Below are 23,407 nucleotides of genomic sequence, written 5' to 3'. Positions count from 1 at the left end.
TATTTTTTTGAGAAGCCATCTTTTACTTTTTAGTTGTTAAGGGTACATGCCTTAGTGTTCAAGGAATGTAAAAGTAAAACAATCATTTGCGCTTGAAAATTTTTTAATTTTTATGTAATAGCAAAGGAGAAGCAAATGCTTTTTCTTATTCAACAACAACAAGAAAGCACGTGTTTTTTTCTTTTCTTTTAATATAATGGAGCTTTTGACCTCTGTTCAATGAGAGAATAACCAGAATAAATAAACTTGATACGTACACACTGTACACATTACTAGTAAGAATTACTAAAGAATATAACATTATGATTTTGGTGGGTCTAATAAAGTCAATAATTAAAAATAAGAGGTAAAATGAGATTGTATAAAGTTATATTTTTTATTTTTTGATAGATGGAATTTCAACAATTCTAAAAAAAAAAAAAAAAAAAAAAATGAAATTTCAACATTTGAATACTTTTATTATTAAGCTGAATCATCAATCAATTTTTTAATGGAGACAGAGTTTGAATATCAATCCTTTTATCTGTCAGCATCATAACTTAACCTATTAAGTTAAGGTAACTCAAATCTACAAAGTTTCTTTTAATTTATAATTGCGTGACAGACAGCAGGACTGCCCCACTCCCACATGCCTTTTTAATTTTTTATGGGTCAATATCAGAGTCCTATGGGTCAAATCAGTCCAGCCATCATTGACGATCAGCATTCAGGAACAATCCTGGCCATTAATTCTAGTCCTCCATAGCTTTTTTTTTTTGAGAAACATATACCTCCATAGCTACATTTGCAATTTCTATATAAAGATTTAAAGCATAGTTGGAAGAATAGCAAAACAGCAAGTTTTATTATTCTGTTTTTACTTTTTAGTAACGTAGCCATTAAGCCATGGCTTGTGACAAGAGTTTTTCTAGCAGTTATATGTTATTGAAACCAGAGGAAGTACGTTTCTTTGATCTCATACACATGTTATTTTCCCGTGATATAGAGAAAAGGAAGTTTGTGGATGCGCCTGAGGGCACCAAAGAGGAGATCTCCGGTAGGTGGCTCATGTTCGTCTCTATATTGACTCAAAAGTTCCTGCAATTTGTGGCAAAACCGCTCTCATTTGTTGGATCAACTACTGAGATGGGGCTGAACCTTGTGTCAAGTAATCGCAACCTCTTTGTGCTTTTGCTAAATGCTTTACGAGGTCAGTGTGCCCTTTTCTGTATCTTCTTTGTTGTATGGATTGCTTGCATTCCTGATATATATGACATTCGGCTGCTAATTTGTTATGCCAGGAAAACTACTAGCTAGATTAGAATGTGTCACGTTAAACTTAATCCCATAATCGAGTCAAGAGAAAGAATGAGATAAGTAGATTCATTCCACATCGAGGACCTCATAGTCATAGATGAGGTGCTGTGGAATATATAGATATAAATAATTGTTCTCATAGTGATTTATGCCAATGTTGAAATCTATTTTTTATTATAATCCAATCAAAAAAGGCTGTAGCCCTTTGGATCCGAATATAAGAATCATGGGTGAAGCTAGGGTGAAACTATGTTTTCAAATATCCATTTAATTTTTCAATGTGCATTCTAGATGAAAATATGAAAACCTTCAATTTAAATTGTATTAGGTCTATTTTCTAATTTTTTTTTTTCCTTGGACTATTCACTTATTTGTTTACAATCAAGGTAGTGGGATCGTGGATCTTAAATTGTAAGATCTTATTTTGGTAATGAATTTATGAATTTATATGTTAAATAATTACATAAATTATGAATTCATTTGTAAAAAAATAAAAAACCAAAAATTTGCATCAAATATGATGTAAATTGTATACCATACATCACTATGTCTATACTAACCACAAAAACAAAACAATTATGTCAAAGCACAAATTAGTACCATTACAAAAAAAAAAAAAAAAAAAAAAACCCAAAACAGAGACATTGCATAACGCCATAACCCAAGCAAATAGTCAAAACATTAGCTAACCAAATACACCAATTAATTTCCCATTTTTCCCTCAAATATACAAACAACAAAAACTAATATCTAAGCAACCTAAAACAATTAGATCTTATAAATATGACCAACTAATACTTGAATAATTTCACTGACTGATACATGAAATAGAAGCTTTAAGATGATTAAAGTTCAAATCTCTTATGCTCACAATATATATTTAGGCCTACAATGATCAAAGTTCAAATATAACACTCAAAATAATGAAGAGGGATTGGTAAGATCCTATATGATCTTACCAAATATGCGTTCCTGGTGCAATTCTAATCGTTTTCGACAGGTGGGATCGTAAGATCATAGTCATACAATCCTATGAGGTGGATTGCGATTTTGACAACCTATGTCAACAATACATATAGAAAACGTATTACTGGTAAGGACTAACTAATAAAATGCCTAAGCCAGAACCAAACTTAGAAACCAATCAAGTTTTTGTAAAAACTCTAAGTCCTATTTGTCGCTCCTTGGCTCAATGAAAATTTGTTTCCAAGTAATATACTCACGGCTCACGCACTCAAGGCTGATTAGAATACTCTCACACTACTAACCACTCCATATTTACTTTAGAGATGCTATTTGACTCAAAGACGATTGAATTTTTGACACAATGAATCAATTGATCAAGAAAGATAAGAAGAGAAGGAAAAGGAGGAGTGATTCGACATGCTTGTTAAGCTACACCTATATTTGACATATATTCGAATAATTTTTTTTTTTGAGAAAGTATTCGAATAAATTTTTAATATAAAGTCGTCGTGCACATTATGCATTTGAAAAATCGGGGACATATTCTTCTTATTTTTGGTTATGTAGTCAAAAAGATAGACAACATGATTGGTGCTTTGGAAAATTCGTCATTTTTTCTTTTTTTAGATGACTGTTAGTATATTTGACCAATTGTTTTCATACACGGTAAGAATGTTGTGCTAAGCCCAACTTGTTCTCTAGTTTGTGCGTGAATGCAACCATTATGGCAATGGAATTTTCTTTCCATGTATTTGAAGAAAGAGTCCGAATTTAGTAAAGATTAAGTGTAAAATGCATGTTTTATTATATCAAATAAGAGATTTTTATATTATTATTATTATTTTTTACTTAAAACTTAGTATATCATACCACACCTAATAATATCTCAATAAACTCTTATTTGGGTTAGATTTTCAAATGGGTATTATAATTAATTAGATATGATTTTACCTATTTTTTTTAATATGTGATATGATAATGAGACATGTTGGAATTAGAGGGTGTAAAATTTAAGGTTTATATCACATCTTTATAGAATTTAATCTATTTGAATAATTAGTATTAATTAGTACATTTACTAGTAAATCCTATCTAAAAATCGCAAGCAGATTCATGCATATTAAATTGGTGTAAAACTTTTTTAAAAAAAGAGAAATTAGTGAAACACTTGGGTATAATTTTTTAAGTATTTTATTTTATATTTCTTAATTAAATTCAATGGTATGGTTGCATTAATTAATGAATCACATAGTTAAATTTAATTATTATTATTAAAAATGGATAAAAATGATTTTTGTTATATTAGTGTGGTTGAATTTTAATTGAAAAACTTAGAGCATCAGTACTGGGGATTGTAAACCCCCCAAAATGGTATTTTATACCAACAACCAACAAAAATTGAACATTATTTGAAGTGGTAGTTGTAAAATATTTTATAAATCGCTACAGTACCATCTTATAAATAAGATGGGCAAGATGGTATATTTTTAAAATAATATTTTATTGGGTTTTATTTTGGTATTGTGTTGTATTATTTTGTGTAGATATATTATTTTGATGTGCTGTATGGTAAAATAAAAATTAGAATGTTAGGTGTATTTGTAAATTGGTATGGTATAATAGATAAAGTAGCTTTTAAGATAGTAAAATAAATATTTTTTTTTGTAAAATGGTGTAGTATAATGCTCTTAAAATTCAATATTAAGAGAAAAAAAAATGTAGTAAGTTTTTTCCATCATAGTGTCATTTGTGAATGTTAAACATTGACTAAGGATCTGCTTGAAATTCGCTTATTCTGTTGAAACTGAAATTTTTTGCTAAAAATTTAACTAAAATAATATCATGAATAATAGTATTGTAAAATTTAACTAAAATAGTATCACGAATAATAGTATAAATAAAGAGAGAAAGGACCCACGGCCGCGGGGCCTATGGTTAAAAAAAGTTAAGCCCAAACGTAGAACAAGGCAGGGCCGTAGCCTGTAGGGCATCAATCCATGTAGCATGTTGGGCTTGTGAGTGAAGTAATTATGAGGAAGTCTTGGCTGGCCACGTTATCATGAATTATGATGTGATGGACCACTAGATTCCAAAATTAAGGTAGTACTCACAAATTTGGTTGGATAAGATAAAGTTAAGCAATTTTTTTTTTTTTTAATCTTTCCTCTATAAAAAAAAACATATTTTTTATCTTTTTATTATCGGACACAAAATTTTAATTACTTTAGATCTAGATTTTTTATATAAAAAAAGTAGCCCGAGTTATATATGTATCAAAAAATTTAAAACTACAAAAATAACACACATATAAATAATTTATAACTTAAAATTTGTCTTTAATATGATTTATTATATATATATATATAAATTTTATCAAGCCATTTTTATATAATTCAAGAGCAATATTTTATATTTAAATATCTTTTTAACTGTAATTAATATTCTTTAAAAAAAATTTTCAAAAAAATATTCTTTAAACATTTCAAATTCAATATTTTTTATTAAATAAATTAAAGGTTACATATTAGAGTATAATATAACTTTTAGAAAAAATAAAATGTATACAAATCAATTAGTTATTATTAAAAATGAAGTAAAGTAATATTTATCTTTACTTATATTTTCATAATGAATAATATTAAAAATTAAATTAAATTTATAATAAAAATACGCTAAATCTGTAATTTTCAATTAATAATCAAGAAATATTTGATCTATTGGATGGAATGTCTACATTATATATAGTAAAAATTTACCATTACAAATAGAAGGAATGTAATCCACTAATCCTATCAACTTTAACAACACACTATATCATAAGTAACTCTCCTGGGCCCATTTGGTCACTACACATTTCTTTTACGGCACATAATTAATTAATTATTAATTATGCAATAGGTCATAACTATTTCTATTAATAAATTTCTAGTTTTTCAAATTAAAAAAAAAAAAAAAAATCAGTTTTATATGTATATATGCCCTCGTCTATACAACTTGATACTGATTTTAATTTAGCAAAAAAAAAAAAAAAAATTTGATACTGATTTTAAATTAACTATTCTATTTTCCAATCTTGATGAAATTTATTAAATATTTCCTGTATTATACATATGACTTTTAATTAATCCTAATCCAAGTCATACTTGTTTATAAAAAAGGCAGCATTACAGTAATTGTAAATTCACCTTTGGGTCATTGCATTTATTGAATCACTGTCCGAAGAACCAGTTTCCCAAACTGAAATCCTAACCATAATAAAATCCACGATAAAGCTTCAAGTACACAAAACTAGCAAAGAAAATTCATGATGAATATGATCTAGTACTTTTTGTACTTCGTTCAAACTTCAAATTAAATGGAAACAGGTTAATATGTTCTGCAGGGAATGTAGTAAAACCCGATAAAACATCAGCAAGTTTCTTGTCGTTTCTTGGTTATTGGGACAAGCGAGTTCAGTTGGACAGTAGCATCGAGCGCGGGGATGGAAAGTACAATGCAGCACTGTCTATGATGGCTTCTAAAGTATCATATGAGAACAAAGCCTACATCGAAGCCATAGTCAAGGATCATTGGAATGTATGAATCAAAGTTTACCTCTTTACTTAGCTTCTATGATTCTATCTTGCTCTTACTAATTTGTTAATGTTGGACCATCACATTGATATAATATTATGTTTCTGTGTCTTGTGCAGATGGAGTTCTTGGGTTTTTATGACTTCTGGAACGGTAAGAAGCAACTTAAACTCATTGAAATACACCAATTTAATACGAGAAATTATTGTTTCACACCCTCTAATATATATTCTACACACATGATATCTACATTTTCATACTAGGTGTCCACTTCTTTTAGAAAAATTCACATTTAACACATTATTATAAAACATGGTGTATAAGAAATTAAGAACAATATATTAACTGAGTGTCAATCAATCAAAGCCCATTTTGTATTCTCAAAATTATGGGCAAAACTTATGATGATTCATAATATATACATGTAAAACTAAATGGTTTTTATGTATGTGTTGGCAGATTATCAAGGGAAAGCCACAACACAAGCCTTCTTGCTTCGTGATAAAACTGCTGATGACTATGATACTATCGTTGTGGCCTTCAGAGGTACTGAACCGTTCGATTCAGATGCATGGTGCTCTGACTTTGACATCTCATGGTATGAACTCAAAGGACAGGAAGAAGTTGGAAAAATCCATGGTGGCTTTATGAAATCACTAGGCTTACAGAAGAATGAAGGTTGGCCTAAAAATATTACCAAAAAAGACGATAGCCACCCAGATTTAGCTTACTATGCCATTAGAGAAATGCTAAAAGAACTTCTGGGCAAAAATGAAAAAGCAAGGTATATAATCACAGGGCACAGTTTTGGTGGAGCTCTATCAATTCTCTTTCCAGCTATTTTGATATTGCACGAAGAGAAATTGTTGCTGGAGAGATTGGATGGGATTTATACGTTTGGGCAGCCTAGGGTGGGAGATAAAATATTTGGGAAGTTTATGGACCAAAAATTGAAGGATCATAATATTCGTTATTTTAGGTTCGTTTATGGTAATGATATAGTGCCTAGATTGCCCTATGATGACAAAACACTAATGTTCAAGCACTTTGGGACTTGCCTCTATTATGACAGGTTCTATGAAGGGAAGGTAAACACCTCTTTTTCCTGTTACTAATTTAAATTTTTGGTATATATATGATATATCGTACATGCCTACCTAATCTTAACCATCTATCATTATAAAATATATATTAAATTAGACAATATTTGAAGTAGATCGATATGATACATTAAAGAACAAATGTGTGAGATAAAATTCTTCTTAATTTTATGGTATATTTATCTTACGCTATTGATGCAGATTGTCGAGGAAGAACCAAACAAGAACTACTTCTCACCACTGGGAGCGATTCCTATGATGATAAATGCATTTTTTGAGCTGATCAGAAGCGTTACTATTAAGTACAAGAAGGGACCAGAGTACCAAGAAGGTTCGGTCCTTAGATTATTTAGGATAATTGGATTGGTAATTCCCGGAATACCAGCTCATTCCACCCTCGATTATGTAAATGCCACTCGACTGGGATCCTCTGAATTATTTCTCCCACACAAAAATCCAGAAAATCCAAATTAATTTATATTGCTTATATTTTGAACAGGACAAGTACGTAGAAATTGCTTTTGCATGGCCTTATACTAGTGTCATTGAGTGAATGAGTGTGCATGTGGTTTGCACTAGCTAAAGATATAATGAGTGTGCATGTTTAATTTGGACATGAAAACACCATGGAATTGTACTAGATTTTTTTTATTATTTTTATACATTATATCAATTCGATCGTGTGCTCCATTCAGAATCAATTATTCCTGTATAATTGGTTAGAAGCCTTTTTTTTTTTTTTTTTTTTTTTTTTGTGGCTTCAATTCTTCTGTTTAAGTGTTTAGTTCTTACAAGCTTCACTTGACTAGTTTATATGAAACTAAGTCTGTGTTTGTTTTGGGTGAAAATCACTTTCGGAAATGCTTTTCCGTAAATGCGGGTGTTTGGTTGCGCATGGAAAATGCATTTTTCGAAAATGTTTTTCAGTTGACCTGTGTCGGGGTGTAAAATGATTTCCGTTTTTATTTTACCTTCAAATATCATTTTTCGGAAAACAGAGAGAGAGTTGAGTGAGAGGGAGATCGCGCCCGCGCGCAGAGAGAGAGAGAGAGAGAAAGAGAGAGGAAGAAGAGACCGAACCCAGAAACCGACTCCGACGAACCCAGAAAACCCAAGATCGAGGTTGTTCGTCGAGCAATACCCAAACCCATTCGTCAAACCCAGAAAACCTATTCGATCGCACCATCTCAGACCCTTATCGCACCGATCGCACCATCGGCGAGATCGTTGCACCCCAACATCGATCCACCCAAAACCGATTGTTCTCGTCGCACCCTAAAACCGATCGTCCTCGACCCAGATTCGTCGTCCCCGATTGCGATCTCTCCTTCGCGCTGATCGTAATCGCAGCACCGCGCCGATCGCGATCACAGCACCGCGCCGCGCGATCTTGCCTTCGCCTTCGCCATGATCTCGCCTCTCGTTGAACCCAATCGCCTCTCTCTTCCTTCTTCTCTCAATTTGATCGGATTATGAATTTTTTTTCTGGGTTTTATTTGTGTTTTTGGATTGAGAAATAAAATTATATATTTGTTTGGCAGCTGAGAAAATGTGAGTAACAAGTAGAAAATGTGTCTTCTATGGTATTTTCAACAACACAACCAAACACCAGAAAATATTTTTCACAACGTTTTCTGAAATGCAACGTGTGGGCCAGAAAATTCATGGTCCAGGCCCACTCTATATATCAAGGCTCAGGACCTGATCTGAGGAAACCTATTGCCAAGGATAAGCTTAATGCACGGATAGGATAAGTGAAAAGACTGCCCTTACTGTAGTGGAGAACTCTGTGCCTGACAAGCCCCTATTTTTGACCAAGCAATTCAACCTTTACGTCTACTCCCAACCACTTGAGGTATGGGCTGATAGGACAAGTCCTCTGTCCCGAAGGTAAAGCTTACACGTGGACCCTAAAGAGAGGGAAAAATACGAGTATAAAAGGAAACGAAAGCCAAGAGACAAAGGGGAGGAGGGGGAGGAACTCGATGCTCCTCGGACTAAGTCCGAGGAGTCCAACCCTTCAGGCTACATCGTTGTATGGCCCGGACGTTCGGGCCGAACCACCTTCTACATGAGCCCCCTTCCTAAAGTCAAGACTGGACCGTCGCCCAGCAGCGATCCAGAGCAAGCCTTTTAAGCCCACTCTTTACAAATCATATTGTGAGGGATCTTTCATGTGCGAGCCCAACATCATTCTTGGGCCGTTAAATAATCGTGTCCCTACAATTGGCGCCGTCTGTGGGGAGGCTTGCGCGCTGGCGCAGGTGGCGCTTGAGTCAACTCTCTAGCAAGCAGAGATTCGCAGGTTTTCCCCCGTCTCCGGTGACATGCAGTTGCTGTTTCGACATAAACTTCGGCCAGGGGCTACGTCCTGCAGTGCCAATGGCACGAGCAGCTCTAGGGGCTTCCGGCCTCAAGCCAACTCTCCTCGCCACGGGCAAGGGGCTGACCTGCGAAAAAGCAAATAAGTACAAAAAAGTACTCAAATAAGTTTTGGACAGAATCAAGGCCTTGCATGGTCCTCGGACTCAAGCCTATGGAGAAACCAAGTACACAAAGAAAAAACTATAAGTTTTGGACAGAACCAAGGCCTTGCATGGTCCTCGGACTCAAGCCTATGGAGAAACCAAGTACACAAAGAAAAAACTCCAAGTTTTGGACAGAACCAAGGCCTTGCATGGTCCAGGCCTTGCATGGTCCTCGGACTCAAGCCTATGGGGAAACCAAGTACACAAAGAAAAAACTCCAAGTTTTGGACAGAACCAAGGCCTTGCATGGTTCTCAGACTCAAGCCTATGGGGAAACCAAGTACACAAAGAAAAAACTATAAGTTTTGGACAGAACCAAGGCCTTGCATGGTCCTCGGACTCAAGCCTATAGGGAAACCAAGTACACAAAGAAAAAACTCCAAGTTTTGGACAGAACCAAGGCCTTGCATGGTCCTCGGACTCAAGCCTATGAGGAAACCAAATACACAAAGAAAAAACTATAAGTTTTGGACAGATCCAAGGCCTTGCATGGTCCTCGGACTCAAGCTTATGGGGAAACCAAGTACACAAAGAAAAAACTCCAAGTTTTGGACAGAACCAAGGCCTTGCATGGTCCTCGGACTCAAGCCTATGGGGAAACCAAGTACACAGAAAAAACTCCAAGTTTTGGACAGAACCAAGGCCTTGCATGGTCCTCGGACTCAAGCCTATGGGGAAACCAAGTACACAAAGAAAAAACTATAAGTTTTGGACAGAACCAAGGCCTTGCATGTTCCTCGGACTCAAGCCTATGGGGAAACCAAGTACACAAAGAAAAAACTATAAGTTTTGGACAGAACCAAGGCCTTGCATGGTCCTCGGACTCAAGCCTATGGGGAAACCAAGTACACAGAGAAAAAACTATAAGTTTTGGACAGAACCAAGGCCTTGCATGGTCCTCGGACTCAAGCCTATGGGGAAACCAAGTACACAAAGAAAAAACTATAAGTTTTGGACAAAACCAAGGCCTTGCATGGTCCTCGGACTCAAGCCTATGGGGAAACCAAGTACATAGAAAAAACTATAAGTTTTGGACAGAACCAAGGCCTTGCATGGTCCTCGGATTCAAGCCTATGGGGAAACCAAGTACACAGAAAAAACTCCAAGTTTTGGACAGAACCAAGGCCTTGCATGGTCCTCGGACTCAAGCCTATAGGGAAACCAAGTACACAGAAAAAACTCCAAGTTTTGGACAGAACCAAGGCCTTGCATGGTCTTCGGACTCAAGCTTATGGGGAAACCAAGTACACAAAGAAAAAACTATAAGTTTTGGACAGAACCGAGGCCTTGCATGGTCCTCGGACTCAAGCCTATGGGGAAACCAACTACTTAAAAGAAAAACTACATTACATGGACCTTAGAATTTATCCGAGGAAATCTCTCCATTAACAACTGTGTTAATTCCTGAACTGCATGGACTCTCAAGTCTGCCCTCGGATTCCCAGTACCAAAGGGAATGATGCTATATAAGGCAATATGTTACCAAAAACACAATCGGAGTCCCTTATTGCTTGGTTACCCCCTCGGATGAATTATTTAGAGTTTATCGTTCTCAGACGGTCTCCTCGCACTTATTACGAAATATTCAGCTGCTATCTCGGTTAGTTTCCTAAGTTTAATTTACTGTGAATTATCGTTATTATGCCTGGTAATGTCGGTAAATTAAAATTAGTTAGACTATGTTTTGAGGTTTCCTGCTCTAAGTATCATTGAAGAGAAACACACATGGGGCACACCCATTCACAAAGTAGTGTTGTAAAAAAAAAAAATATAATAATGAAATAATATTCAAAACAAATAAATAAATTTCCCTTTTTATTAAAACAATAAAATAATACAACGTACAATGAAAAGCTGGAATCAGCTTATAGCTAAGTACATAATCGAAAAGAAAGGTACAAGAGAATAAGATAAGGTCGAGGAGGTAGTCCAAAGGAGAGGTTGGCTACTGCTCAAGACTTTGTTCTTCCTCAACACTTTTACATGCCCATAACTCAAGCAGCAAAAGAACCCGGCGTGGGGCCTGCACCATTGAAGAAAAGGTGCAGAGAGCGCCCAACTTCAGGCTAGCGCAGCTGAAGAAAAGATGCAGGGAGCCCAACTTGAGGCCCACACCGTCGAAGAGAAGGTGCCGGGAGCCGGAAGTTGAGGAGCCTACACCAAAACTTGCCTGCGACAAGGCAGACGGCGCTGATGGCGGAGAATCTTTCTTCTGACACACCAAAAATCTGGCGTGACCAGAACCTGCTTCGGATTTTGACTAAAAGATGGGAGAATACCGTTCCCATCATGTCCAAACGGGAAGACACCTTAAATCTGTGCCTCCCCTGCCCAGACCACATCACTTTACGTCTTGGAGGGGTCCGGTGCCCCTGTGGCGGGTGAAGCTCCCCCATCTCCATCCAAGCCTCAAGCATACGGCGCAAAGGGTAGATGACACCGGAAGAGGGAACTGGGTATGGACAAAGGGTTATGGTTCTGAAGAGAGCAGAAGGATTTATATGCCAGGAGAGCAATCACCTATCCCACTTATATAGAGGGTAAAGAGGTGACCTGTGATTTAATTTGAGCAGATTCCCAAGACGCGCTGCAGACAAAGCAGCTCTGGCTCAACTTCCCACACCATCCACAACCGTAGGATCTCAAGATCCTCGGGAAGGTGCACTTCGATTGCCGAAACTCCAGAGTACTCGCGAACGATGGGATGACTCTTGACTTGGCACGTCTCCCAAGTGAATGTGAAAACACAAGTATGGATGGAGTGCAGAATTTGAGCAAGTCGTGATGTGGGCCCAAAGTCATCAAAACCCTCCTTCCCCAACTAAAAGTCGGGCAGCAGGATTTTGAGGGGCTATTGTGGGCCAGAAAATTCATGGCCCAGGCCCACTCTATATATTAAGGTCCAGGACCTGATCTGAGGAAACCTATTGCCAAGGATAAGCTTAATGCACGGATAGGATAAGTGAAAAGACTGCCCCTACTGTAGTGGAGAACTCTGTGCCTGATAAGCCCCTATTCTTGACCAAGCAATTCAACCTTTACGTCTACTCCCAACCACTTGAGGTATGGGTTGATAGGACAAGTCCTCTGCCCCGAAGGTAAAGCTTACACGTGGACCCTAAAGAGAGGGAAAAATACGAGTATAAAAGGAAACGAAAGCCAAGAGACAAAGGGGAGGAGGGGGAGGAACTCGATGCTCATCGGACTAAGTCCGAGGAGTCCAACCCTTCAGGCTACATCGTTGTATGGCCCGGACGTTTGGGCCGAACCACCTTCTACATGAGCCCCCTCCCTAAAGTCAAGACCGGACCGTCGCCCAGCAGCGATCCAGAGCAAGCCTTTTAAGCCCACTCTCTACAAATCATATTGTGAGGGATCTTTCATTTGCGAGCCCAACATCATTCTTGGGCCGTTAAATAATCGTGTCCCTACACAACCAAACACTTAAAAAATATTTTCCTTTCCTAAAAATAGCATTTCCGAAAAATAAGTATTTTCTGGAAAATATTTTACATGAAACAAACACAGCCTAAGAGAATGTGATGAGAAAGGAACGACTAATAACAAAAAGAAATGAAGAAAAAGAAAAAGAAAAAAAATGCTACTAGGAGCCTAGGAGTAGAAGCTTGGCTTTGTTTATTACCAAATGTCTATAATGCCACCACACGTTTCTGAGATTAGAAAATGAACCCAAACAACCAATATTTTTTATGTGAATCCCCCACATTTAGTGTATGTTTGGCAAAAATTATTTTTGCCAACTTATTTTATTATCTAACTTATTTTACTATTCAGTTTATTTTTGCTACTATTTATGGTCTCATTGCACTTTTTGGTACTATTTATGAGTTTCATTATACTATTTTAGTTAACTTTTACTTTTATCTACACTATTAAAAGTTTTCAGTTTCAACAAAATAAGCGGATCCCAAAGTTTCAATAAAGTTTCTAGTTTTCAGTTTTTAGCTGAAACTGAATTTTTTTTACTGAAAGTACTGTAAATAAAGTTAAAAAGTAGCTGAAATGGTATAATGAGACCCATGAATAGTACAAAAAATAAACTGAATAGTAAAAAAAAATGGTTTTTTAAGTCGTGCCAAACGCACACTTAGTGTTTAACTGATGGAAGCGATTTTTAAAACAGACTAATTAATCTAGAAGGGAGTTTCTTCTTCCTTCCAAATCTACATTATATTTTCAAGTTCTGAAAAAAAAAAAAAAAAAAAAAAAAAAAAAAAAACACCATTTCTTGTTAAAAAAAAAAAGAAGAAGAAATAAAATCTCTTTTTAACTTCACGAATAAAAAAATTAGCATGCATTTCCCACGAAAGAGTTTGAGATTCAAGTTACACCATGAGAAGCTGTGGGTACCCAGGTGAGCCAAAAATATTTACCGGTCTCTGCGGTATGATTTACCATTTATAATTCAATAAGACCCTAGACCATCATGTGGTCTTGAAATTTGAAGCAAATGCAAATTATTGAATAAAATCGATTTTATTATGTGAAGCATGCTAAAAACTAACTTGTTTTACTCATTATTTGTACGACAATAAAAGTAACATTTATTTTGGGTTTTGTTTCAAAAGAAGTTATGGAATTTTTTTTAAGAGATTAGGCCTTTCTTATAATACTTAGTATTTGTTTGTGTACGGGGTTTGGCCTCAGGTCCATTGGGCCTTGGCCCAAGCGTTCTTAAGGACCAAAACTGAGCCCAAACCTCATAATAAGTCCATATCATTTTGGGTTTACGATAGACAAGCTCGTGTCTGGCCCATTATGACTTGCTCGGAAATGCCTTTGCTCGGAATAGTCCACAGCCCCAGTAGCTCGGTATTGTCTTGGGGAGTATCGCTGCCGAGCGATGTTTTAGAGGCGGAACTCAGTTCCAATGCCACTACCACTGCTTTCAGTAGGGCATATTCCTTGTCAAGAATAATCACCTTGGACCCCACACACATGAGTGAGACCAGAATGTAATCAAGAAACCCTCGCTCACCTTAAGCTATAAATAGAGGAAGTGAGTGTAGAAAGGGGGGTTGGCAATTCTGAAGAGAAAATTGGGAGTAAAGGAGAGAGAGAGAGAGCAAGTAACACCATGGAGGAGAGCAACATAGAAAGGGAAGTAAGGGTGTTTGCGAGAGTTGAGGGGTGTCATAGGGTTACTTGGCGAGGATCTACCCTTAGTAGGAAACACTAAGCCCACTCCTAAGCCTGGTCCGCCAAGTAGAAGTTGGGTACTCATAATTGGCTCCGTCTATGGGAATCTCCTACGTAGTTGTGGTTCTGCTGAGATTCGTGAAGGGAAAATGTCTGAAAGACAATCTGGGAGTTACGCTGAAAATGGCTTTGGGAGATCTTCTCAGGGATCCACTTGGCGGAAAAAAAGGTAGAAGAGGCACAAAGACAGGGAGTATGAGCAAGGTGAAGAGCAGTCTGGTCTTGGAGAAAGGTCGTTTCAAACACACTGGACATTATTAGGCACTTCGGGGCATGAACATTTTGACAGGAGGGATGAGGAACTTGAATGCTTGCATAGGTTGGTACGGGATTTGGAGTTGGAAGCAAGAGGTAGGTGTCGGAGAAGAAACCGTAAGGAACGTGTAGAGGGGTCAGCTAGTGTGAGAGGTGGCTATGGAGAGGTGTCCCATCAATTCAATTCCCATCAACACCAAGATCGGTCTCGGAAGTATGCAAAACTGGGACTCAATTTCCCTAGAAGGGCGATGACCCCAAAATGCTACCATGGATGCTATGAGTTGAGCATTGCGTAGAGCTGCTTGATAGTTTTGACAGGAGGGACGAGGAACTTGAATGCTTGCGTAGTTTGGTACGGGATTTGAAGTTGGAAGCAAGAGGTAGGTGTCGGAGAAGAGACCGTAAGGAACGTGTAGAGGGATTAGCTAGTGTGGGAGGTGGCTATGGAGAGGTATCCCATCAATTCAGTTCCCATTAACACCGGGATCGGTCTCGGAAGTATGCAAACTGGGACTTAATTTCCCTAGAAGGGCGATGACCCCAAAATGCTGCCATGGATGTATGAGTTGAGCATTGCGTAGAGCTGCTTGATCGTCGTTCTCGGGAGATATCGAGTTGGCACTTATGCCGAGCTGATTTACTAGACCTTCATTTAATTCTTATGATAGGAAAACGGATCCGGTAGAGCATGTAAGCCATTATATCCAGATAATTTCTTTACACAGTTATAACGACGCGTTGATGTGTAAGGTGTTTCCTTCAAGTCTCGGGCCCAGCGTTTTGAGGTGGTTCAATCGGTTGAGAAAGGGCTCGATTCATAGTTTTGCTGAGCTAATTCAAGAGTTCAGAGTCTAGTTTATGACATGCAGTCGGGTCTCGCAACCCGTGGAAGCGCTACTGTCTATGAAGATGGGAGCCAGGGAAACTCTTCACAGTTATACTTGTCGGTACTGGGAACTGTACAACGAGATTGGTGGGGGTAATGAAAAAATCACAACAAGCACTTTCCAATTAGGATTGCTCGAGGATTCTGAATTACGAGATTCGTTGACGAGGAGACCTCTCGAGGACATAAGGCAGTTGATGAGGCATATAGAAGAATATAAAAGGTTAGAGGATGATCGGCAGCGGAAAAAAGGTAAGGCCTCAATCACAAGTCAACCTCGACAAGGGGGCTTTCAGTCGAGGCCCCGGAAGGATTTGAGAATCTAGGAACCAAGCACGCAAGCAGGGGAAGTGAACGTGACGTTCAAGGAGCCAATACATAGAATCGTGGATCGAATTAAGAACGAGCCATACTTCCGATGGCCAAACAAGATGGGGGGTGACCTATCGAAGAGAAATCAAAACTCGTACTGCACTTATCATAGGGATAAGAGGCATACCATTGAACAATGCATGGTGTTAAAAGATCATTTAAAACAGTTAGTAAGGGTAGGGTACTTAAAAGAATTTGTTGTGGACCCAAGAAACCAGGAGGTCAGGCAGGGTACATGACCTCAGGAGAACCCTCTTCCACCCCCTTTAGGAGTGATAGAGGTTATCTATGCAGTTTCAATGGGTACCCTTGCGATTAGGAGGAAAGGGGTACTGGCAGTGGTTCCGGTGGAGAGCTGTTTAGACGAACAACCCTCTAAGAAGAAGTTGAAACATACTCGGGAGCCCATTGCCTTTAATGATGACGACCTGGAAGGAACGATCTAGCTACACAACGGTGCTTTGGTGATCACAGCCCAGATAAATGGTTTTATAGTGAAGAGGGTATTGATAGAAGTGATGCTGAAGTGATGTATCCCAACCTGTTCAAGGGGCTTGACTTGAAAAATAAGGATCTCTCTAAGTATGACACGCCCCTAGTGGGGTTTGGTGGTTGGATGGTGATCTTGGAGGGGCAGATTTCGCTTCTTGTAATTATGGAAGGCAAGGAAGTAATGGTGACCTTTATAGTGGTTAATTCGTTTTCTCCGTATACGGCGATTCTCAGAAAGCCATGGATTCATGCGATGGAGGCAGTTCCCTCCACCCTGCATGTTAAGGTCAAATTCAGCACCGAGCACGGTATTACTATAGTAAGGGGAAACCAGCAAGTGGCTAGGCAATGCTTGGTGGCCGCTGTTAACTGGAAGATTAAACAAAAGGAACTGGTTGATGAGGTTCCCCTATAGCAATTACAGGAACCCTAGGAGGGAATGGGGGCTAGTTGTGCCGAGGACTTGGTAAGAGTAAGGATACTGTCAAACGAGGATAGGAGTTTTCAGATAGGAGCAGGTATGAAGGACGAAGATAGGATGGAGATGTTGTTATTGCTTGTACAGAATGTGGATGTATTAGCTTGAAGCCCATACGAAGTGCCCGGGATAGACCCCAAGTTTATAGTTCACAAGCTTAATGTTGATCCATTATTCCCTCCCAAGAAGCAGAAGCCAAGGAGGTCAGCTAAGAAACACGTTGAAGCAGTCAAGCAAGAAGTCAAGAGGTTGAAAGAGGTAGGGGCAATAAAGGAGGTTTTCTTTCTAGAATGGCTTGCGAATACAGTGGTGGTAAAAAAGAAAAACGGTAAATGGAAGGTTTGTGTAGATTTTACTAGTATGAACCGAGCATGTCCAAAAGATCCTTTTCCCATGCCGAAGATCGATCAACTGGTAAATGCTATGTACGGGCACCCGAGAATGAGTTTTCTGGATGCTTTCTAGGTTATCATCAAATTGCCCTGGTTGCTGAGGATCTAGAAAAGACAACATTCACTTCCCCTGATGCCAATTACCACTATATCGTGATGTTGTTTAGTTTAAAAAATGTTGGAGCCACTTATCAACGGATGATGACGAAGATGTTCAGGAATATGATTGGGCATACAGTGGAGGTATATATTGATGATATGGTGGTTAAAAGCAAATAGGAGAGGGGGCATAATGATGATCTTAAAAAAGTGTTTAGAGTGCTCTGACGGCATAAATTGCGCCTCAATGTTAACAAGTGCGCTTTTGGAGTAGGGGCTGGCAAGTTCCTTGGGTATATGATCACTTATTGAGGAATAAAGGTTAATCCTAATCAGATTAAAGCCGTAGAGCGCCTCAAGCCATCGAGTAATCCAAAGGAAGTCCAGGTGCTGATGCTAGCCGCCCTAAACTGGTTCATTTCCAAGTTTGTAGATCGGTGCCATCCATTTTACCAGCTTTTGAAAAAATGGAAAGGATTCTAGTGGAATGAAGAATGTGAAAAGGCTTTTTAGGATTTAAAAGAATATTTGGTACGGGCACCTATGTTGTCAGCCCTAGAGCCTGGTAATGATTTATTTATGTATCTTTCGGTATCCGAGCATGCCATGAATGCCTTGCTGCTAAGGGATCGAGGTATGCAGTAGCCCATATATTATGTCAGCAAAACTTTGGTCAATGCCGAGACGAGGTATTTGCCTCTGGAGAAGTTGGTGTTAGCACTAGTACATGCTACAAGGAAATTGTCCCATTATTTTCAAGCTCATACAGTCTATGTATTAACCAAGTATCCCTTTCAGTCATTATTGAAGAGGTCTGATTTCACAGGCAAGATAGCCATGTGGGGAACTCAGTTGGGCTCTTTTGACATTAGGTACAGATCTAGGAGTTCGGTGAAGGTTTAGGTTCTCACTGATTTTGTTGCAGAGTTTTCCCCAAGGAGGGAGATGGAGATAGTTTGTTATGTAGCGGTTCACCTAAAAGGTATTTATGGACGGTGTGTCTAGCGCATTGGGGGCTGGGGCTGGAATTGTCATCATTACCCTAGAAGGGATAAGGCTGCAACATTCTTTTAGGTTGGGTTTTAAGGCTTCCAACAACAAAACTGACCATGAAACCCTACTTGCCGGATTGAGAGTTGTTTTGGATCTGGGTGCTTTGGAAGTAGAGATTTACTCGAATTCTTGGTTAGTGGTTAATTAGGTGCAGGGTAGTTTTGAAACTAGGGATCCCCGAATGATAGAGTACTTGTGGTTGGTAAGGCATATTATAAACCAGTTTTTGAAGGTAAAGGTGGTTCAAGTGGTTAGGGGGCAGAACAGACATGTCAACTCTCTAGCAAGTTTGCGTCATCACTAATTGAAGAGGTACCTCGATTAATCAAAGTGGAGCTGGTGGCATAACCAAGTATTGATGCAGGGTTAGGTGTTTCAGTGGTGGCAATATTCGAGTCGTGTTGGATGGATCCGATCATTGATTTTCTGGTAGAGGATCGAGTGCCAGATAATGAAAAAGAAGTAGGCAGGGTATGCTGGATAGCTACTCAGTACTGGCTTTCGGCAAAACGTAAGCTGTACCGGAGGTCTTTTAGGGGGCCATACCTTCAGTGCTTGCCCCCAGCAAGGTTGATGAGCTCTTGATCGAACTCTATGAGGAGGTGTGCGGCAGTCATGATGGGGGACTTTCATTGGCCTACCAAGCAGTGGCCCAAGGGTTTTGTGGCCCCAAATGCATAAGGATGCCGTCGAATACGTACAGAAGTGTGAGCAGTGTCAAAAGAACGCCCCGTTGATCCATCAGCCAACAAGAGGTCTGAATCCTATTAGCAACCCATGGCCCTTTGCGTAGTAGGGGCTAGACATTGTTGAACCATTCCCTTGGGCTACAGGAAACCGCAGATTTGTTCTAGTAGCCGTGGACTACTTCACTAAGTGGGCGGTAGTTGAGGCACTGGCTTATATCCAGGATGTAGATGTCAAGAAATTTGTGTGGAGAAACATAGTAACAAGATTTGGTGTACCAGAGTCCCTGGTATCTGATAACGGGTTGCAATTTGATAGTAAAGCCTTCCGCAAGTTCTATAGCGATCTCGGTATCAAGAATAGGTATTCTACCCCAGCGTATCCACAGAGTAATGGTCAAACTGAGGCCACTAACAAAGCAATTGTAAACAAGTTAAAGAAAAGATTGGAGGGTACTAAGAGTAGGTGGGCTGAGGAACTACCCAACATTTTTTGGGCATATCGGATGACTCCCAAAAGATTCACAGGAGAAACTCCATTTTCTCTAATGTACGGAACGAAAGTAGTTATACCGGCCAAGGTAAATTTGTGCAATGCTCGGGTTTCAGGATTTGCCCTTACCGAGAATGATGAGTTAATGGTGAAGCAGCTGAACTTGTTAGAGGAATACCAGGAATCAGTATCCATACGGCTAGCAGATATCAACAGAAACTTACCCGGCGGTACAACAGGGATGTAAAAAGGAGGGAGTTTAGCGCTGGAGACTTGGTACTACAGAAAGTAGTAGGAAACACATGAGACGTCAATGCGAGAAAGTTAACCTCGACTTGGGAAGGGCCATATAGAATTATTGCCATTGTTGGGGCAGGTGCATACTATTTGGAGGACTTGGATGAAAGACTACTTCCTCGGCCATGGAATGTTCACAATTTGAAAAAAATTTACCACTAACTATTAGTGTGTAGAAACTTGGGGTGGGTATAATGTAATAGGTGAACAATGTTATGTAATATGTAAACAATGTTTATGCATGCAGGTGTATTCATACTTTTGGCTTCATCATTATTAATTTGCCAACTAGTGAAGGACAGAAGCCTATGCTTGGTTCGATCTTAATCATTGAACAAGTGGAAACCTTGTATCAAATTTTTCTATGGACAAAATCCTGTTCCTGGTTCGATCCTATTCATCGAACAGGTGAAAACCTAACATTTGTTTTCTCTAAGGGCAAAAGCTTGTGCTTGGTTCGATCCTAATCACTGAACAGGTGAAAACCTAACATTTGTTTTCTCTAAGGACAGAAGCCTGTTTCCAGTTCGATCCTAATCACCGAACAGGTGGAAATCTAACATTTGTTTTCTCTAAAGACAGAAGCTTGTTCCCGGTTCAATCATATTCAGTGAACAGGTGGAAACCTAACATTTATTTTCTTTAAGGACAGAAGCCTGTTCCCAGTTCGATCCTATTCACTGAACAAGTGGAAACCTAACATTTATTTTTTTTAAGGACATAAGCATGTGCTCGGTTTGATCCTAATCACCGAACATGTGAAAATCTTACATAAATTTTTGTTAAGTACAAAAGCCTGTGCTTGGTTCAATTCTAATTACCGAGTATGTGAAAACCTAATGTTTATTCTTTCTAAGGACAGAAACCCATTTTTGGTCCGATCTCGATCATCGAACGGGTAAAGACTTAGGCTCTATCTTTTCTAAGGACAAAAATGAAAGAATAATCCTTATCACCGATTAGAGGTAAACTTTAATTTGTTACCCGGTCATTACAAATGAAAGAGTAAGGTATGGTAGAAATAATTTGACAACAATGCAACAATTATTTATAAATATGGTTAAAATAGATGTCTCGTCACCATTTCAAGGTGATTAATTAAACGAGATAAAATAAACATAAATTAAAGTTTAACCAATGTTTTGTCACCACATCCCATGACTATAAGCAAAACCAAACAAAGGAGAAATAAATGACAGAAAAAACAAAGGCGTACAGTAAGGTAAACATTTTCTTCAAACTTGGGCAGTAAGGTCAGCAGATTGAGATAAGGCAGCGTCCTCGGTAAGCTGTGCTGGTGCTTCTTCGGTAGGCTGAGCAGTGGGGAATGGTTGAGCTTGAATATCCTCGGCAGGCTGGGCACTGTGCAGTGCAGTATTAAGGTTACTGGTGACTTCGAGATCAACCAACTCCACATAAGTGTCAATCTCGCACACCAGCTCTCTCATGCTGGGGCTATCTTCTTCGTCGGCACCAGAGAGATTCTGAACTAGGGGAGGAGGCTCCGAGAAGGGGATTTGCTTAGGATTCCTTAGTGGGGATTCGTCAGGCACTCCTATGGCTTGCAAAGCGGCCATCTGTCCTTCCCCAAACCCATGCCGCATGGCTTGATAGACAATGGGTTCCACAGAGTTCTCGGTGTCTGCAAAGCCCTTGTTATACCACTTTTCCTCACAAGATTCAAGGGCCGCCTTAAGGTCGGAAATCTCATCAACCTATGCCAAATTTAAACTCTCCGCCTTGGCCAATTTAAGCTCCATTCCCCCTAGCTTCACATCCATCTCCGTCAGCCTTTTCTCTACCAATATCCGAGCCTTCTTGGATGCCTGAGCCTTCTTTTCGGCAACTTAGGTAGCCTTGCCCTTATCCTTCGCAGTAGCAACGATAACAGCTTTCAAAGCTTTTCCCTCTCAGCGTCGTCAACAGTCTCCTTCAGCAAGTACTCTATTACATGAACCAATTGTGTGGCCTGGTATTATAATAACGTCGAACATAAGAAAGAAAAGAAATGTCGGTACATATGTATAAGAGAGAAGAAGTGATGCATTACTGCTATTGTGTGCCACTACAATCGGGTAGCTAGAGACTCATCAGTGCCGCCAGAGAAAAAATGCACACCTTCGGGAAGTATAAGACCCTACGCCAGGCTTTGAGCGACACATCCACCTTCACCTTTGGCCCAGGTCTTGACACTAGCTGTCACGAGAAAGGGCTTATTCCTGAGCCTGAAGATAGTCTGCTAGCCCATTTCTGGGCGGGAAGAGGACGCTACATTGGACTCGACTTGCATGGCTGAGCGAGCACCGTCAGCAGGTTCCCGAATGACTATGCCTCCTGACGTACGAGGTGGTTGGGTTTTTGGAGGAGCATTCAAGGCTCTTGGTGGCTAGTCGGCTGTGCATTGCCTTTTTCAGGTTCTGGTAGGGGGAGGAGGGGGGAATCTAACCCCTGCCTTGGGGTTTGTTGCTGGATGGGTGCCAGGCAAAAAACGATCGAGTGTCATTAATCGTTTGACCACTATCTCGTCTTTGCCTTGGTCGTTGTTTGCTTCGGAAAAGCTTACTGACTCAGCTGTTGCTTGCTCGGCTAGGTGAACTTGGGCTTAGGGCTGTTCAATAGGTCTATGGACAGTACGATTATGGGAAACGAAATTTGCAAAATCGTCCCTCACCGGTACTAGTGATTCCACTCTAACTAGCTGGGGTCCAAAATCTTAAGTTTCACCTACAGTAAGATTGGAAGGAAGGAAATTGGGATGTCGTACGTCAATATACGGCAGTAAGGGGTTGTCCACCAACAGGGCTTGTCCGAAGGGCTGCTAAGTTGAGTAGACTGGAATACAACCGAGAATGAGATGAGATACCCAGAGATGCTCGTCTAAATTCACAAATATCTTTGATCGGAGTACAAAATTTAGATCTCTTATGTGCATAACTCTAATGTCCAGCTTAAACCTTTTATCGTCTCCATCAAAATAAGACAAAAATAGGTTAACACCTATCTCAACTAAAATAAGGATGAACAAAACACCAAGTCAAAATAGTTAAATATGTAGGGTATCGACCAACATCACATGGCGAAGTTAGGCAAGTGAGCTCGCCAGCTCGCCAGTTGCCGCTCACCCGGACATACGCTCTTGCTGAGTTTCTAAGAGTTGGGAAGGCACGATATGAGTCGTACCTGTACATCCCTAACCTTAAGATAGTAGTTAGACTTAA

The 23,407-nt window shown here is 39.2% G+C and overlaps 1 protein-coding gene across 1 annotated transcript; it reads left to right on the top strand.

The window, feature by feature from the left end:
- The first annotated feature begins 782 nt into the window (after positions 1-782).
- On the top strand, positions 783-7,636 carry LOC126732776 (triacylglycerol lipase OBL1-like). The gene is made up of 5 exons (XM_050435781.1): positions 783-1,189; positions 5,645-5,838; positions 5,955-5,988; positions 6,295-6,923; positions 7,137-7,636. The coding sequence occupies exons 1-5, from the start codon at positions 886-888 to the stop codon at positions 7,407-7,409; spliced, it is 1,434 nt and encodes a 477-aa protein (XP_050291738.1). The 5' UTR covers positions 783-885; the 3' UTR covers positions 7,410-7,636.
- The last annotated feature ends 15,771 nt before the right edge of the window (positions 7,637-23,407 follow it).

This window comes from Quercus robur, chromosome 6 (genome assembly GCF_932294415.1).
Source record: "Quercus robur chromosome 6, dhQueRobu3.1, whole genome shotgun sequence".
In the NCBI taxonomy this organism is placed as follows: Eukaryota; Viridiplantae; Streptophyta; class Magnoliopsida; order Fagales; family Fagaceae; genus Quercus; species Quercus robur.
The sequence above is the reverse complement of the archived record's forward strand: the minus strand, read 5'-3'. Positions and strand labels throughout refer to the sequence as shown.